The 19,387-nt window shown below is 37.0% G+C and overlaps 4 protein-coding genes and 2 long non-coding RNA genes across 5 annotated transcripts in view; 3 read left to right on the forward strand and 3 right to left on the reverse strand.

Annotated features, from left to right (window-relative positions):
* Positions 1-19,387, reverse strand: part of LOC114426624 (uncharacterized protein DDB_G0283697-like) — a 403,048-nt gene that overhangs the window by 197,895 nt on the left and 185,766 nt on the right. The gene's annotated exons all lie outside the window — the stretch shown is intronic.
* The window catches only part of LOC114426642 (interferon-induced protein 44-like), a 114,838-nt gene that overhangs the window by 42,450 nt on the left and 53,001 nt on the right, over positions 1-19,387 (forward strand).
* On the forward strand, positions 1,524-3,633 carry LOC114426674 (uncharacterized). The gene is made up of 4 exons (XR_003669372.1): positions 1,524-1,580; positions 2,160-2,198; positions 2,273-2,506; positions 2,704-3,633. It is a non-coding gene; the product is annotated as an uncharacterized LOC114426674 (long non-coding RNA).
* Positions 4,130-8,020, reverse strand: LOC114426645 (interferon-induced protein 44-like). The gene is made up of 8 exons (XM_028394181.1): positions 7,951-8,020; positions 7,724-7,759; positions 7,601-7,634; positions 6,635-6,836; positions 5,681-5,833; positions 5,354-5,522; positions 4,797-4,897; positions 4,130-4,701 (listed from the first exon to the last, which is right to left on the reverse strand). The coding sequence occupies exons 1-8, from the start codon at positions 7,976-7,978 to the stop codon at positions 4,531-4,533; spliced, it is 894 nt and encodes a 297-aa protein (XP_028249982.1). The 5' UTR covers positions 7,979-8,020; the 3' UTR covers positions 4,130-4,530.
* LOC114426670 (uncharacterized) lies at positions 11,651-13,794 on the forward strand. The gene is made up of 4 exons (XR_003669369.1): positions 11,651-11,707; positions 12,324-12,362; positions 12,437-12,670; positions 12,868-13,794. It is a non-coding gene; the product is annotated as an uncharacterized LOC114426670 (long non-coding RNA).
* LOC114426644 (interferon-induced protein 44-like) lies at positions 14,291-18,274 on the reverse strand. The gene is made up of 8 exons (XM_028394180.1): positions 18,113-18,274; positions 17,886-17,921; positions 17,763-17,796; positions 16,797-16,998; positions 15,843-15,995; positions 15,516-15,684; positions 14,958-15,058; positions 14,291-14,862 (listed from the first exon to the last, which is right to left on the reverse strand). The coding sequence occupies exons 1-8, from the start codon at positions 18,138-18,140 to the stop codon at positions 14,692-14,694; spliced, it is 894 nt and encodes a 297-aa protein (XP_028249981.1). The 5' UTR covers positions 18,141-18,274; the 3' UTR covers positions 14,291-14,691.

The following is a 19,387-nucleotide window of genomic DNA, read 5'->3' on the forward strand; positions in this document are numbered from 1 at the left end:
AAACAGTCAACATCATAAAAAAGAATCATGTATGAAAGCACATGGTGACAATAAAACACTCCCCCAGGATACCTTCCTCCATGGCTCATCAAGAATCATTTATTTATTTTTTGTCATCAGAGGGGCTCCATACAAAACACTGACTGTTTGTTATTGCATTTATTAGATATACGTATATGTTGAGTTTTTCAGCATCACCAGCGTTAAACTCAGGTAAGAACCTGAAGGAGGCAATGGTTTTCTTGAGCAATGATGTTCGGCATATTTATTAGAGACTAAAAAAACTAGTAAAAATGGGCGTGAACCAAAACAAAATGCACTGAAACTTTGTTTAGTTTACAGACTTGCGCCTCACTGTGGTTGCAACGAAAGTTCAGCTGTGCTCAGAAGCAGGATGTAACGGACTGGCTGTCAAGTGAGCTGTCATTACTTGACAGCAGTCAAAGAGATTGTAATACTGCAGAGAACCATCGAGTCATTTCCCTCTTCACATTAAATCACCAGTATTCCTGTATTCAACTGTATAACACTTTACACACACACACACACCCTTTACAGTCAGCTTTGAGTAATTTTTATTGATTAAATAAATGTACTTGTGTTGTGTAAAACAATCCGTATGTAGACATTGTTTTTCATGACACAGTGTAAGGAGAGACACTGAAGGATTTGTGCTCGAGTTTGAGAATGAAGTGTTTCTACAAAGTGGGACTCTTGGGCTTATTGGGAGAGTGAGCATGAGAGTGCAGAGGCCAATACAGTGTTTCTGTATCAATATCAATACATGATAACAGAATCCAGTAAAGCCAATAATCAAAGGGCATCTTTCAAAACAAAGAGGATGCGTATAGATAACAGGGATATTTGCATTCAATACAGAAAAAATGTAGACACAATGACACCAGCAGAGGGCAGCACAAGAGAGGAGCAGAACACATAAGACTTAAGCATACTGGGCTAAATAAAACACTGAACCGAGGCAAACGTCCGTCTGCTCTGTGTGTGAACTGAAGCGGAGACTGTTTATTGTGTATTTTGCCAACATGTCCAACAACCTTGTGTCACAGGATGTTTGTTTTTGTATTTTATATTCCTATTTGATGTAAATAATGTTTATACTGTTTATTTCTACCGTTAGATGTATGTTAGTATGCTGAGTGCCTGGATATTGCTGCTGCAATAGCAAAATGAATAATGTAATTGTATTCTATTCTATTCTCATGTTTCGTGAGTGCAGGTGTTTTAAGTCTCTTTGCAACATAAATATCTTAAGGCACAGAAATCCTGCAAACAAAAGCCTGTATGACAGACTGGCCACAGTTGTGATCATTTCCGTTTCACAAACTTTAAAATTTCAGATAAGTCTTTCTTTTAAGTTATAACCGAAGACATGTAGGCCACGCAGCTTTGACAGTGTGCACGACATCAACAGTCTTCTTTAAGTCCCTCCTTTTATCGCGCAAAATCGATAACCAAACAATTTCTAAGTCACGCGATGAAAGTGAAACTGTGAATAGAAAAGACATGAGATCATATAAAGACACAGTCACATAAAGCGAGCGCAGCTGATCAGTTCGTCGGTGAGTGTCACCTCAAAGCTTTATTAAACTTTACCTGATCGAAACAGAATAAAATAAAATCATTCTAATTCCTCGTCAATTTAGAATTGTATTGTTTGTATTGTAAATTTGTAATTCTTTGCATTACCAGCCTAATGCTGATGTGACATATAATGTTGTTAACGTCTTACTTTAATTCCAATACTATTCTAATAATAAATAATATTATGCAAACACCCACGCAGTCACGTCCTGTTAGAAACAATCATGTAATGCAATCTATTGTTTCTATGTGTGAGAGTAACGAGCACGTCTGTACAAAACTGCCAGAATGTTTGTGAAGATATATATATATATATATATATATATATATATATTCTTTATATTCTTTAAATATATCGTGACTGTCAAACAAAGTCCTCAACTCTATGCAAATCAGACGCATCACCCAACCACAATGCATTGTGTGGACATGAACCATTACATTTTTTAAAAGACAAACTGATGTGAGTTTGCAAAAGAAATGGTGGTTTATACAGAGGTCTGTGCAGAAGACAACAAATGTTTGTGTTAATTAATCTGAACTGTGTCTCCCATTAGAAGAAACAGCATCCACTCCTGTAGAGTTAAACTGAAGAGGTGAGTCTGCTGCTAATGTGCAGTGAATCTTTGATCTTATGAATGAACACTAACTATTCTTAATCATTTCACAGTGACCGACCTGTTGGGGCCATTGTCAGTTGTGATGTGTCTGAAAATAGTTAAGATTCACCCTGTTGTTACGGGTGACACACTCGGAGCTCATAAGACCATACTGGATAAATTAAAGGGAATGTGTACATGGGTGCAGACATCATCCCTGGCGGACTGTGACGTCATCGTCGTCTTCTGTCCAATCATATCCCGTGCTGGCTCTGATGTGGAAGCAGTCAAGAGACATCCCACAGGTAATGGAGAGGGACTTACATAGTACATTTGCATTTGTTTTAGACATTTCAAAGTCATTCCTCAGATATTTAATGTTGAATTAAGTGATGAATGTGGGGATGTACTGAGAGAGTAATCTGGAGTTTAAATGGGATCATGTTTGCAGCTGTATGTTCCTCTTTGAGAATATTATACAATTGTCTCTCTGGCCTTTCAGTGTCATCCAACAATAAACCAGCCATTGTGGTGCTGATGCATCACACCATAGATGAGGAGTATGTACTCGGAGGAAGGAAATGGTTTGAAGATCCAAGGTTTGTGTTGGAGGTTCCTGTTCTCATCCATGAGACTCAGAGAGGATTACTGCAATGTGCACTAAATACTCATTCTGTCAGAGAAATACGAGAAAAGTTACACAGACACAGTAAATATGCTCGGACTGTATGCATTTTAGTTTCTTTTGTTGTTGTTGTGGTTGGGTTGGTGGTTGTGCTTCTGGAGTGTTATCCGCCCGGGAATTGAAATCTCTTGGTCGTTTGGTACTCGGCCATTCCTTGATAAGGTGTCAATGGTTGTGTTTAATGTGTGGATATGTTAAAGTGCATTCTGCTGCAGAGATTTACTCTGAACACAGAACACATACTTTGCTGACTGCTGCACCATACATGTGATTTTCTGCAGCATAATGGAATGGAATTAAGTTTGTTAAGTATCCCATTTAATCAGGTCATATTAAATCAAGAGCTTAAAACAACACAACTGGCTAAAGCTATGATTCTAGATTCCTGTCTAGTCTGGACAATGTGTAGTGTAATTCATTGTCATGTACTGTTTGCCTGTATCATCTCTGTGTTTTTTTTCCAGACTTATTTGTGTCTGATTTAGTTTGTATACTTCTCAAACAAACAAAAAACACTACCAAGAATAGGCCAGCTTCTAAATGAGCATTATCAGTGGGTTGTTAATAATAACAGATCCTGAGATCAGTAACACTTGTGTATCAGTGTAGCACTTCAAAGGGGTGATCAGGTGGAAGTGTTTGATATTTTATTGTTCAATATTATATATCTTCCTATTATACTGTTAATATCTAGGCTACATGACCCTACATGACATAAAAGGACAATAATAAATGGGCGAAAAAAGATTTGATGTTTATTTATAATCAATTATTAATAGTAATTAATAATAGCATTTTAATAATATTTACTTGTGGAGTATTCAATGATTTATGTTGCATCTGCTTGGAGAATTTAGAAAGGTAACATGACACATAAACACCAGAATACTGTGAGCATCCTAGTGTAAAATGAAAAATGTTCATTTTAAGGTCCTGCATGAAGACTGAAATCTGAAAGACAAAACATTTACAGCATGCTTTTCAGTTCTCTGGAAGTGCCACTTCATTTTTTTTCACTTCATATTCATATCGATTATTTCAATTACCTGGAAAATGTGACACCATATTAACTTTACATTATTAGACAGTAGTTGTACAGTTATTGGCAGCAGTGCAGTTGCTACAACTTTTACAGCATAAAGCTGAAAGTCTGGTTGTCACGTTGATGCACAATTTTTGGGTCAAGTGGTAGGACCCAAACCCATTGTTTTCATAGCTCTGTGGCAACTCACAGGACAGAAAGACGACTCCAACATTCATTTATTCTTCTGTATCACAGTATAGCCATCTCTAATGATCATCACAGAAAAAAAGAATCACACTGACAAAAAAACTCTTTATGCATGAAACCGACACAGCCTTTCAACCCAACTGATAACACAGACACACCTGACTGAGATAATTTCAGCTCCACCCATAAAGATAAACAAATGGCCGATTGCATTAAAATTCAAAACATATTTCAACTCTAACTTGATGATTTGTATCTTATCTTATTTAACCATGTGACGTGCATGAACAACATAAAGAGAAAGAAATAACATACAGATCTCACCTACAGACACAAGCTGATTTTCAAATACAGAGCTTTCACTCATCCACACTTCCTGCATTTATTTCTTGTGTGCAAGTTATACAGTTTGTTTATACATTTGTTTTTTTCTTAACAAAGTCGTCTCCAAAGTTGATCATGTTTCTCAGAGCACTCAGGATCAGAGTGTCCACGTCATCGTTCAGGTCGATCTCATGGCTGTAGTTCTTCACTGGATAGATGCAGTTCATTGGGATTCCTACGTCTGAGCTGAATTTTTTTATCTGAATGTAAACAAAATGATGCTTAGAGCTCTGAATCTGAAATATTTTTATAATCAAATGAATTAATTTAGTTTCTGTGAATGTCATTAACTGACCTTCTTCTGCAGATGTCTGCTCTTGTACACATTCTTCAGGTCTTTTTCTGTTTCAGGACAGGCTGTATCAATGTTGGTAATCATCGCCACTTGAGGAATCCCTGCAGACACACAGACATAAATAATGATGGCTTTTGAAATTTTTGATAGATTGGATATATTACCTGAAGACTAATGGCTAATTGAACAATCAAATATATTAAGATTAAGAATACCTTTATTAGTCCCACAATGGGGAAACTGCATTTTTGCAACAGCAGATACAGAAAGCAAAAAAAAGAGAAGCTATTTATATATAAAATGATAATCTACCAATACAAATATAGAATCAAAAGAGAGTTTACATATTAGGAGTTATTTATATCACTGTAATGGTATATTGCCAATGGGGGAGTTTATGTCTAAAGTCTTTTCTCTTATCTTGAACCAACTTTTGTTTTCTTTTTGATCAGTTTAAGAAAAAAAAACACTGCTGTAGTTTGTCTGGTGAGTGCAGGCTGGAATTGTGAAGACATCCAGAAAAAGAAATGTGACAACATCATGACAAGAGCTCTTACCCAGGTCACTGGCTGTCTCTCTGACCCTGCTCATCATATGCAGAATGGATGGTGTAATTGTTGGCATGTTGGCAGATAAAACATAAACCAGAACATGAACTTTGTCATCTTCAGAGGGAGCTTGGTTGAAGTAATGATCACCTTCTGACAGTGGAGTAATTGGGTTGAACTGTAAAACAGTGAAAAATGCATTTTAACATAAAGTGTGGCCTAGGACAGCAGCTGCTCACTCTTGTGCTCCACGAGGAAGGACTACTGGTTGTATTTAGATGAATGATGGAGTCCTGTGTTGTATGTCTGTCTGATTAAATAAAATGACAGATGTACCTTGTAACCCTCCTTGACATGTCCCCTCATGGCCAGTTCGATCTCTTCAAGAGAAATGCCACTGTTCTCCTCCATACCCATCACGTCATTGAAGAAAACAGGGTAATATGTCATCTGGCCTTTTCTTGTTATCTGGAATTTATGAGTTTCATACTGAAACACAAGAAAAGTCACAAGGGTTAACAAGACACAAGTTGAACCAATCAAGATGGAGAAGAAGTAAAACACAGGCACACAGGGAAAACTGGATTTTCAAAATAAAACAGGAAATACAACATATCCATTCTAAAAACAATAGAAACTAAATAAACTGGGGAAATCAAGGAGTCAAAGGAAAACACAGTTATACACACTGTCATCACTGGCATCAAGACAAACAATGATCCTGTAATATTTGACAATGTTTCTTGTAAGTGTGAGGCGACAATTGAAATTTCACTACAGTATTTTTTTTGTCTTCTTCCTGTGTTACTCTGATCCTGATATACTGATGGGTGACTGGAGAATATATGCTTGAAGAATATGTCACACATATTTAAGTTGTCACAATTAGTGAATGAATTTGCTTTTTGAGGTCACAGTGACCTTAGATCACCAAAAATTAATCAGTTCATCCTTCAGTTTTAAGACATTCCCGAGTGTAAGTTCCAGTTCATAACTGATCCCTTGAGATGATATATTCTTTTTTACATGGTTAATATTTCTTCTAGGTAGTAGAACATAGGCCATGTATTTAGTGCCCAAGGAGTAATTAACAGTCATAATAGTAGAAAGCTACAAGTTTTTGACTGCATGATGTGTGCATGACAACTTTGTAGAATTCCTGTAAAGAGCCAATGTAAAGAGATTATGTTGTCAAGAAAACCCCACCCACACTAACAAACTCAAAGTACAGCCACTACAATAAAGACAGACAAACATATTGTGTCCATCACACATAGTCAGGCAGCTCACTTTTCTGGTGAAACTTGTATCACTGGTGTTTGCAGAGGCTGCAGCAGGAATCCCATATCTGCGTCGTATGACGTTACTGACAGAGTTGATGAAGCTGGACTTTCCAGCTCCAACTGGGCCGTGCAGAAGAACTCTGAGGTGTTTGATGTTTTCATATTCTGGCTTGTAGTCCATCACATACTGAAGATTATCTTTATTGTTTCTGAGCAGAAAGATAATTTTAGAATAAAAAATAAATGTGGGCCTGGTGGTTTTCACTCATACACACACATGTCACAAGAACAAACCTTTAGCTAAACCTAATAACAGCTGAAAACAATCGAAGTGTGGTCTGACATAGGACACAAATAAAGTCTTCCAGGTTGAATGTCTTTGTTCTATGGCCAATATGAGTATGAGAGTCCAGAGTCAATAAATAAACCTGGAGGTTTGAACAAGTCGTTCATGACTAGTAAAAAGCGAATAAAATTGTTTCAGCCTCCCCATCTGCTGTTGATTAAACTATAAGAGGAAGACTAGTGTACTCAGTCAGAAGTAATGCTGCCTTATATACAGTTGAAATAATTGTACAGAGTAAATATTAAACTGTTAATTGTTAGTATTACAATTTATTTAATTATATAATAATATTAAAATGATCTAGCTCATTATAATCTGCTGTTTTCCACACAGCAGACATTAGACTGCCTGTTTCAATAAGTAACAGTTATCCAACTATAACAACATTTGATTCGAGCTCGCAAAACACCTTTTCTTTACAGATCAAACTGTTGGTTCATTCTGCTCTTATTGTTGATTTGAAGCAAACAGTTATGGAAAATTATAGAGCTAACTTCCGTCTGCATATCTGGAACAGGTCTGCAAACAGTCGTCTCTCTCCTCATCATGTCTGAGTGTGATTAATGTCTCAACTGACGTTTCATAACAAAGTGCCACCACACAAAAACATCAAAACTATAAACTCACCCCCAGGGTACCTTCCTCCATGGCTCATCAAGAACTGAGGAGAATTTTACAGATTCATGAACATCATTCAGACTAATAGAGTAATGATGGAAATTAGTCTGAATAATAATAAACAGATCTTACGCGGACAAGGAGCAGGAGCAGGAGCAGGTTGTTTTTCTGGAATCCAAGTCACAATATTTAAGTCAAATCAAAGGATTATAAAACAGTTTGTTAATAGATATTACATTATATTCAAGTTTCAGTCGTAACAGCTAATGCAAAACAAATTCAAACAAAAGAAAATACCTTCTCTGTGTTCATCACCATAAAATAATAGCAATGTACAATCTATACAGAAACAGCCTCACCTTTGATTTTTGACTGATTTTTGCCCATCCTTCTGCTGTCCTTGCTGACTTTGCTGTCACAGCTGCGCTGTTAAAATGTATGTGATTATGTATTGTATGTGATTGTGACTGGATGTAACTTTGACTTTCACTTTCCCCTGCTGTGTGACCGTCAGCATACATGAGGAACCTTTCTCCGTCTCGCCCTCTCTCTCACACTCACCTTTTATTACATGTTAAAAATTAACATAGAAGAAGAACAGGGTAAAAACATGGACCAAATGATGTCACATAGTTTTTCCACCGATGAAGTGAAAATAAAATCTGAAACACTGCAATAAAACCAATAAAAAATCAAATAATAAAACATATAAAGGTCTTACCATTAAAACCCAAAACACAGGTGCTGTAAGTGCAGCGTTTGACTTATTCGTGTGTGCAGCATTTTGTTGTATTTAATTAAGATTAGGACTTTACTTTATTGATCCCCACAGGGGATTTGGGATTTGGTGATTGCTGTGAGGATCAGTGGTTCATTTCTGTTATTGGGATCAATAAATCACCACATTCAGGAATGTTAATTAAGACTTAAACCGTTGTTGTCACCTTCCACCTGGGTGGAAACTCTAACGGAGCTGAAACTAAATGGAGGATGTTTGTTCTCTGCTGTATAAGTTACACAAGCTTTCACACATGCATCCAACTTTCATGTAATGACGTGACTTTGGAGAAAAATGAACCTTTGCTCTTAAGATGTCGGTGCAGTCTCACTGCAGGGGAAAGAGAAAGTATCAACTCACGGTGGGAGGATCAAAACAGTGCAGAGAACAGCCTGAGATAAGAACATCAAGATAGATAGATATATACTACTTTATTGATCCCTGAGGGGAATTCAAAGGTCAAGCTTGACAATGTTTCATGTAAGTAAGGGGGCACAAACATGATCCACTGAGCAGCTTCCCTCTCACCCTCTGACCTCTCCTTTACTCTCCTTAGTCTGGCTCACACTGGTCTCAAGACCTGCATGCTGACCTGCAGTCCGGCCCCTGAACTCTCCCTAGGCCTACGTTGTTGGGGGGGGCACAAACATGATCCACTGAGCAGTTTCCAACTCACCCTCTGACCTCTCCTCTACTCTCCTCAGTCTGGCTCATACTGGTAATATCGTCTCATACTCTGTGTTTACTGTCTTCCTTGTAGTTCTGTGCCTCGCTCTCGCTCTCTCTCTTTGCAGGTCCCAAAGCCTGCATCATCAACTTCACTAGCCCCTGCTGCTCATCTTTGCTTTGATTACTATCAAATTACTATCACTACTTATGGACTGACGATATATATAGATATCCATTACAATATAATCACTGTTTCATCTTGCTGTCATGTTTGCTCTGTACTGTATCATGTTTGTATCATGTTTGCTCCTCTCTCTCGTTCTCTCTCTCTCTCTCTCTCTCTCCTTCCTTCATCCTCTCTGTCCTGTCTCCCTCTTCTTCTCCTCCTCTACCCGGCCGACTGGCAGCAGGACTGGTTCCCCCTTAAGTTGATGGGTCCTGCTCAAGGTTTCTTCCTCTTAAAAGTTTTTCCTTGTTTTTCCTCCACAGTGCTCTTAGGGGGGTTTGGGTTCTGGGTCTCACGCTCTGAGTTTCTGTGAAGCGCTTTGAGACAATTTCTGATTGTAAAATGCGCTATATAAATAAAACTGAATTGAATTGAATTGAATTGAAGTGTAGGGGGATATTTACTACGGTAATATTGTTTTAGTTATATATTTCCTATGGTTCTAATAGCTTAAGTCTTCTTGCTGTGTTAATAGTCTGACCCTAAAAACACTACTGAGTGGATGGATAATTGGAGAATACATGCTTGAAGAATATTGAAGAAGTTACATTTGACTTTTTTTTTACCTAGATATTTGAGAAAATTACTGAATTTGCTTTTTGAGTTCACAATGACCTTTGATCATCAAAATTTAATCGGTTCATCCTTCAGTTTAAAGACATTCCTGAATGGGACGGACACACAACAAACATAAGGTCTCTGGCTACAACCATCATAGTGAGAAAGCTAGAGACAAAGAAAATGATGTTTTCATTTTCTGGCTTGTAGTTCTGCACATACTGAAGAACCTCCTGATTGTTTCTGATCAAAAAGATTATATCTGATTTTAGAATAAAAAATAAATGTTGGTCTTTAGCCAAACCAAACAGTCAACATCATAAAAAAGAATCATGTATGAAAGCACATGGTGACAATAAAACACTCCCCCAGGATACCTTCCTCCATGGCTCATCAAGAATCATTTATTTATTTTTTGTCATCAGAGGGGCTCCATACAAAACACTGACTGTTTGTTATTGCATTTATTAGATATACGTATATGTTGAGTTTTTCAGCATCACCAGCGTTAAACTCAGGTAAGAACCTGAAGGAGGCAATGATTTTCTTGAGCAATGATGTTCGGCATATTTATTAGAGACTAAAAAAACTAGTAAAAATGGGCGTGAACCAAAACAAAATGCACTGAAACTTTGTTTAGTTTACAGACTTGCGCCTCACTGTGGTTGCAACGAAAGTTCAGCTGTGCTCAGAAGCAGGATGTAACGGACTGGCTGTTAAGTGAGCTGTCATTACTTGACAGCAGTCAAAGGGATTGTAATACTGCAGAGAACCATCGAGTCATTTCCCTCTTCACATTAAATCACCAGTATTCCTGTATTCAACTGTATAACACTTTACACACACACACACACCCTTTACAGTCAGCTTTGAGTAATTTTTATTGATTAAATAAATGTACTTGTGTTGTGTAAAACAATCCGTATGTAGACATTGTTTTTCATGACACAGTGTAAGGAGAGACACTGAAGGATTTGTGCTCGAGTTTGAGAATGAAGTGTTTCTACAAAGTGGGACTCTTGGGCTTATTGGGAGAGTGAGCATGAGAGTGCAGAGGCCAATACAGTGTTTCTGTATCAATATCAATACATGATAACAGAATCCAGTAAAGCCAATAATCAATGGGCATCTTTCAAAACAAAGAGGATGCGTATAGATAACAGGGATATTTGCATTCAATACAGAAAAAATGTAGACACAATGACACCAGCAGAGGGCAGCACAAGAGAGGAGCAGAACACATAAGACTTAAGCATACTGGGCTAAATAAAACACTGAACCGAGGCAAACGTCCGTCTGCTCTGTGTGTGAACTGAAGCGGAGACTGTTTATTGTGTATTTTGCCAACATGTCCAACAACCTTGTGTCACAGGATGTTTGTTTTTGTATTTTATATTCCTATTTGATGTAAATAATGTTTATACTGTTTATTTCTACCGTTAGATGTATGTTAGTATGCTGAGTGCCTGGATATTGCTGCTGCAATAGCAAAATGAATAATGTAATTGTATTCTATTCTATTCTCATGTTTCGTGAGTGCAGGTGTTTTAAGTCTCTTTGCAACATAAATATCTTAAGGCACAGAAATCCTGCAAACAAAAGCCTGTATGACAGACTGGCCACAGTTGTGATCGTTTCCGTTTCACAAACTTTAAAATTTCAGATAAGTCTTTCTTTTAAGTTATAACCGAAGACATGTAGGCCACGCAGCTTTGACAGTGTGCACGACATCAACAGTCTTCTTTAAGTCCCTCCTTTTATCGCGCAAAATCGATAACCAAACAATTTCTAAGTCACGCGATGAAAGTGAAACTGTGAATAGAAAAGACATGAGATCATATAAAGACACAGTCACATAAAGCGAGCGCAGCTGATCAGTTCGTCGGTGAGTGTCACCTCAAAGCTTTATTAAACTTTACCTGATCGAAACAGAATAAAATAAAATCATTCTAATTCCTCGTCAATTTAGAATTGTATTGTTTGTATTGTAAATTTGTAATTCTTTGCATTACCAGCCTAATGCTGATGTGACATATAATGTTGTTAACGTCTTACTTTAATTCCAATACTATTCTAATAATAATAATATTATGCAAACACCCACGCAGTCACGTCCTGTTAGAAACAATCATGTAATGCAATCTATTGTTTCTATGTGTGAGAGTAACGAGCACGTCTGTACAAAACTGCCAGAATGTTTGTGAAGATATATATATATATATATATATATATATATATATATATATATACATATATATATATATATATATATATATATTCTTTATATTCTTTAAATATATCGTGACTGTCAAACAAAGTCCTCAACTCTATGCAAATCAGACGCATCACCCAACCACAATGCATTGTGTGGACATGAACCATTACATTTTTTAAAAGACAAACTGATGTGAGTTTGCAAAAGAAATGGTGGTTTATACAGAGGTCTGTGCAGAAGACAACAAATGTTTGTGTTAATTAATCTGAACTGTGTCTCCCATTAGAAGAAACAGCATCCACTCCTGTAGAGTTAAACTGAAGAGGTGAGTCTGCTGCTAATGTGCAGTGAATCTTTGATCTTATGAATGAACACTAACTATTCTTAATCATTTCACAGTGACCGACCTGTTGGGGCCATTGTCAGTTGTGATGTGTCTGAAAATAGTTAAGATTCACCCTGTTGTTACGGGTGACACACTCGGAGCTCATAAGACCATACTGGATAAATTAAAGGGAATATGTACATGGGTGCAGACATCATCCCTGGCGGACTGTGACGTCATCGTCGTCTTCTGTCCAATCATATCCCGTGCTGGCTCTGATGTGGAAGCAGTCAAGAGACATCCCACAGGTAATGGAGAGGGACTTACATAGTACATTTGCATTTGTTTTAGACATTTCAAAGTCATTCCTCAGATATTTAATGTTGAATTAAGTGATGAATGTGGAGATGTACTGAGAGAGTAATCTGGAGTTTAAATGGGATCATGTTTGCAGCTGTATGTTCCTCTTTGAGAATATTATACAATTGTCTCTCTGGCCTTTCAGTGTCATCCAACAATAAACCAGCCATTGTGGTGCTGATGCATCACACCATAGATGAGGAGTATGTACTCGGAGGAAGGAAATGGTTTGAAGATCCAAGGTTTGTGTTGGAGGTTCCTGTTCTCATCCATGAGACTCAGAGAGGATTACTGCAATGTGCACTAAATACTCATTCTGTCAGAGAAATACGAGAAAAGTTACACAGACACAGTAAATATGCTCGGACTGTATGCATTTTAGTGTCTTTTGTTGTTGTGGTCGGGTTGGTGGTTGTGCTTCTGGAGTGTTATCCGCCCGGGAATTGAAATCTCTTGGTCGTTTGGTACTCGGCCATTCCTTGACAAGTTGTCAATGGTTGTGTTTAATGTGTGGATATGTTAAAGTGCATTCTGCTGCAGAGATTTACTCTGAACACAGAACACATACTTTGCTGACTGCTGCACCATACATGTGATTTTCTGCAGCATAATGGAATGGAATTAAGTTTGTTAAGAATCCCATTTAATCATGTCATATTAAATCAAGAGCTTAAAACAACACAACTGGCTAAAGCTATGATTCTAGATTCCTGTCTAGTCTGGACAATGTGTAGTGTAATTCATTGTCATGTACTGTTTGCCTGTATCATCTCTGTGTTTTTTTTCCAGACTTATTTGTGTCTGATTTAGTTTGTATACTTCTCAAACAAACAAAAAACACTACCAAGAATAGGCCAGCTTCTAAATGAGCATTATCAGTGGGTTGTTAATAATAACAGATCCTGAGATCAGTAACACTTGTGTATCAGTGTAGCACTTCAAAGGGGTGATCAGGTGGAAGTGTTTGATATTTTATTGTTCAATATTATATATCTTCCTATTATACTGTTAATATCTAGGCTACATGACCCTACATGACATAAAAGGACAATAATAAATGGGCGAAAAAAGATTTGATGTTTATTTATAATCAATTATTAATAGTAATTAATAATAGCATTTTAATAATATTTACTTGTGGAGTATTCAATGATTTATGTTGCATCTGCTTGGAGAATTTAGAAAGGTAACATGACACATAAACACCAGAATACTGTGAGCATCCTAGTGTAAAATGAAAAATGTTCATTTTAAGGTCCTGCATGAAGACTGAAATCTGAAAGACAAAACATTTACAGCATGCTTTTCAGTTCTCTGGAAGTGCCACTTCATTTTTTTTCACTTCATATTCATATCGATTATTTCAATTACCTGGAAAATGTGACACCATATTAACTTTACATTATTAGACAGTAGTTGTACAGTTATTGGCAGCAGTGCAGTTGCTACAACTTTTACAGCATAAAGCTGAAAGTCTGGTTGTCACGTTGATGCACAATTTTTGGGTCAAGTGGTAGGACCCAAACCCATTGTTTTCATAGCTCTGTGGCAACTCACAGGACAGAAAGACGACTCCAACATTCATTTATTCTTCTGTATCACAGTATAGCCATCTCTAATGATCATCACAGAAAAAAAGAATCACACTGACAAAAAAACTCTTTATGCATGAAACCGACACAGCCTTTCAACCCAACTGATAACACAGACACACCTGACTGAGATAATTTCAGCTCCACCCATAAAGATAAACAAATGGCCGATTGCATTAAAATTCAAAACATATTTCAACTCTAACTTGATGATTTGTATCTTATCTTATTTAACCATGTGACGTGCATGAACAACATAAAGAGAAAGAAATAACATACAGATCTCACCTACAGACACAAGCTGATTTTCAAATACAGAGCTTTCACTCATCCACACTTCCTGCATTTATTTCTTGTGTGCAAGTTATACAGTTTGTTTATACATTTGTTTTTTTCTTAACAAAGTCGTCTCCAAAGTTGATCATGTTTCTCAGAGCACTCAGGATCAGAGTGTCCACGTCATCGTTCAGGTCAATCTCATGGCTGTAGTTCTTCACTGGATAGATGCAGTTCATTGGGATTCCTACGTCTGAGCTGAATTTTTTTATCTGAATGTAAACAAAATGATGCTTAGAGCTCTGAATCTGAAATATTTTTATAATCAAATGAATTAATTTAGTTTCTGTGAATGTCATTAACTGACCTTCTTCTGCAGATGTCTGCTCTTGTACACATTCTTCAGGTCTTTTTCTGTTTCAGGACAGGCTGTATCAATGTTGGTAATCATCGCCACTTGAGGAATCCCTGCAGACACACAGACATAAATAATGATGGCTTTTGAAATTTTTGATAGATTGGATATATTACCTGAAGACTAATGGCTAATTGAACAATCAAATATATTAAGATTAAGAATACCTTTATTAGTCCCACAATGGGGAAACTGCATTTTTGCAACAGCAGATACAGAAAGCAAAAAAAAGAGAAGCTATTTATATATAAAATGATAATCTACCAATACAAATATAGAATCAAAAGAGAGTTTACATATTAGGAGTTATTTATATCACTGTAATGGTATATTGCCAATGGGGGAGTTTATGTCTAAAGTCTTTTCTCTTATCTTGAACCAACTTTTGTTTTCTTTTTGATCAGTTTAAGAAAAAAAAAACACTGCTGTAGTTTGTCTGGTGAGTGCAGGCTGGAATTGTGAAGACATCCAGAAAAAGAAATGTGACAACATCATGACAAGAGCTCTTACCCAGGTCACTGGCTGTCTCTCTGACCCTGCTCATCATATGCAGAATGGATGGTGTAATTGTTGGCATGTTGGCAGATAAAACATAAACCAGAACATGAACTTTGTCATCTTCAGAGGGAGCTTGGTTGAAGTAATGATCACCTTCTGACAGTGGAGTAATTGGGTTGAACTGTAAAACAGTGAAAAATGCATTTTAACATAAAGTGTGGCCTAGGACAGCAGCTGCTCACTCTTGTGCTCCACGAGGAAGGACTACTGGTTGTATTTAGATGAATGATGGAGTCCTGTGTTGTATGTCTGTCTGATTAAATAAAATGACAGATGTACCTTGTAACCCTCCTTGACATGTCCCCTCATGGCCAGTTCGATCTCTTCAAGAGAAATGCCACTGTTCTCCTCCATACCCATCACGTCATTGAAGAAAACAGGGTAATATGTCATCTGGCCTTTTCTTGTTATCTGGAATTTATGAGTTTCATACTGAAACACAAGAAAAGTCACAAGGGTTAACAAGACACAAGTTGAACCAATCAAGATGGAGAAGAAGTAAAACACAGGCACACAGGGAAAACTGGATTTTCAAAATAAAACAGGAAATACAACATATCCATTCTAAAAACAATAGAAACTAAATAAACTGGGGAAATCAAGGAGTCAAAGGAAAACACAGTTATACACACTGTCATCACTGGCATCAAGACAAACAATGATCCTGTAATATTTGACAATGTTTCTTGTAAGTGTGAGGCGACAATTGAAATTTCACTACAGTATTTTTTTTGTCTTCTTCCTGTGTTACTCTGAGCCTGATATACTGATGGGTGACTGGAGAATATATGCTTGAAGAATATGTCACACATATTTAAGTTGTCACAATTAGTGAATGAATTTGCTTTTTGAGGTCACAGTGACCTTAGATCACCAAAAATTAATCAGTTCATCCTTCAGTTTTAAGACATTCCCGAGTGTAAGTTCCAGTTCATAACTGATCCCTTGAGATGATATATTCTTTTTTACATGGTTAATATTTCTTCTAGGTAGTAGAACATAGGCCATGTATTTAGTGCCCAAGGAGTAATTAACAGTCATAATAGTAGAAAGCTACAAGTTTTTGACTGCATGATGTGTGCATGACAACTTTGTAGAATTCCTGTAAAGAGCCAATGTAAAGAGATTATGTTGTCAAGAAAACCCCACCCACACTAACAAACTCAAAGTACAGCCACTACAATAAAGACAGACAAACATATTGTGTCCATCACACATAGTCAGGCAGCTCACTTTTCTGGTGAAACTTGTATCACTGGTGTTTGCAGAGGCTGCAGCAGGAATCCCATATCTGCGTCGTATGACGTTACTGACAGAGTTGATGAAGCTGGACTTTCCAGCTCCAACTGGGCCGTGCAGAAGAACTCTGAGGTGTTTGATGTTTTCATATTCTGGCTTGTAGTCCATCACATACTGAAGATTATCTTTATTGTTTCTGAGCAGAAAGATAATTTTAGAATAAAAAATAAATGTGGGCCTGGTGGTTTTCACTCATACACACACATGTCACAAGAACAAACCTTTAGCTAAACCTAATAACAGCTGAAAACAATCGAAGTGTGGTCTGACATAGGACACAAATAAAGTCTTCCAGGTTGAATGTCTTTGTTCTATGGCCAATATGAGTATGAGAGTCCAGAGTCAATAAATAAACCTGGAGGTTTGAACAAGTCGTTCATGACTAGTAAAAAGCGAATAAAATTGTTTCAGCCTCCCCATCTGCTGTTGATTAAACTATAAGAGGAAGACTAGTGTACTCAGTCAGAAGTAATGCTGCCTTATATACAGTTGAAATAATTGTACAGAGTAAATATTAAACTGTTAATTGTTAGTATTACAATTTATTTAATTATATAATAATATTAAAATGATCTAGCTCATTATAATCTGCTGTTTTCCACACAGCAGACATTAGACTGCCTGTTTCAATAAGTAACAGTTATCCAACTATAACAACATTTGATTCGAGCTCGCAAAACACCTTTTCTTTACAGATCAAACTGTTGGTTCATTCTGCTCTTATTGTTGATTTGAAGCAAACAGTTATGGAAAATTATAGAGCTAACTTCCGTCTGCATATCTGGAACAGGTCCGCAAACAGTCGTCTCTCTCCTCATCATGTCTGAGTGTGATTAATGTCTCAACTGACGTTTCATAACAAAGTGCCACCACACAAAAACATCAAAACTATAAACTCACCCCCAGGGTACCTTCCTCCATGGCTCATCAAGAACTGAGGAGAATTTTACAGATTCATGAACATCATTCAGACTAATAGAGTAATGATGGAAATTAGTCTGAATAATAATAAACAGATCTTACGCGGACAAGGAGCAGGAGCAGGAGCAGGTTGTTTTTCTGGAATCCAAGTCACAATATTTAAGTCAAATCAAAGGATTATAAAACAGTTTGTTAATAGATATTACATTATATTCAAGTTTCAGTCGTAACAGCTAATGCAAAACAAATTCAAACAAAAGAAAATACCTTCTCTGTGTTCATCACCATAAAATAATAGCAATGTACAATCTATACAGAAACAGCCTCACCTTTGATTTTTGACTGATTTTTGCCCATCCTTCTGCTGTCCTTGCTGACTTTGCTGTCACAGCTGCGCTGTTAAAAATGTATGTGATTATGTATTGTATGTGATTGTGACTGGATGTAACTTTGACTTTCACTTTCCCCTGCTGTGTGACCGTCAGCATACATGAGGAACCTTTCTCCGTCTCGCCCTCTCTCTCACACTCACCTTTTATTACATGTTAAAAATTAACATAGAAGAAGAACAGGGTAAAAACATGGACCAAATGATGTCACATAGTTTTTCCACCGATGAAGTGAAAATAAAATCTGAAACACTGCAATAAAACCAATAAAAAATCAAATAATAAAACATATAAAGGTCTTACCATTAAAACCCAAAACACAGGTGCTGTAAGTGCAGCGTTTGACTTATTCGTGTGTGCAGCATTTTGTTGTATTTAATTAAGATTAGGACTTTACTTTATTGATCCCCACAGGGGATTTGGGATTTGGTGATTGCTGTGAGGATCAGTGGTTCATTTCTGTTATTGGGATCAATAAATCACCACATTCAGGAATGTTAATTAAGACTTAAACCGTTGTTGTCACCTTCCACCTGGGTGGAAACTCTAACAGAGCTGAAGCAAAATGGAGGATGTTTGTTCTCTGCTGTATAAGTTACACAAGCTTTCACACATGCATCCAACTTTCATGTAATGACGTGACTTTGGAGAAAAATGAACCTTTGCTCTTAAGATGTCGGTGCAGTCTCACTGCAGGGGAAAGAGAAAGTATCAACTCACGGTGGGAGGATCAAAACAGTGCAGAGAACAGCCTGAGATAAGAACATCAAGATAGATAGATATATACTACTTTATTGATCCCTGAGGGGAATTCAAAGGTCAAGCTTATGTTTTATTGGTGGAATTTGAACAATATGTTTGGAGAAATGCTTGATAATTAACTGGTTGGAAATCATGTAGAAACTAAAACTATTTTTAAGCTTTGTGTTGTAAAAGTTGATGTTAACATGCAATTCTATGGAGATTTCAGCCCCAAGTGGCCATGTGAGGAACTGCAGCTTTTGGCACTTCCTCACATCCTCAATTCTCTGCAGTGTAGGAGGAAGCTCTGCTTACATGAACAAAGACTTTGTCTTTTAACTGGTACAAAACCTCTGCCTGTGTTTCAGGTGTGAGACAAAGCCTCAATACCAGAAAAAAGGAATGGCCTGTAACAGTCTGAAAACAAGATGAGTTTTACTGAAAGATTGTTTAGCAGGATTAATCTGGCTAATT

Source organism: Parambassis ranga, chromosome 21 (genome assembly GCF_900634625.1).
Source record: "Parambassis ranga chromosome 21, fParRan2.1, whole genome shotgun sequence".
Taxonomy (NCBI): Eukaryota; Metazoa; Chordata; class Actinopteri; family Ambassidae; genus Parambassis; species Parambassis ranga.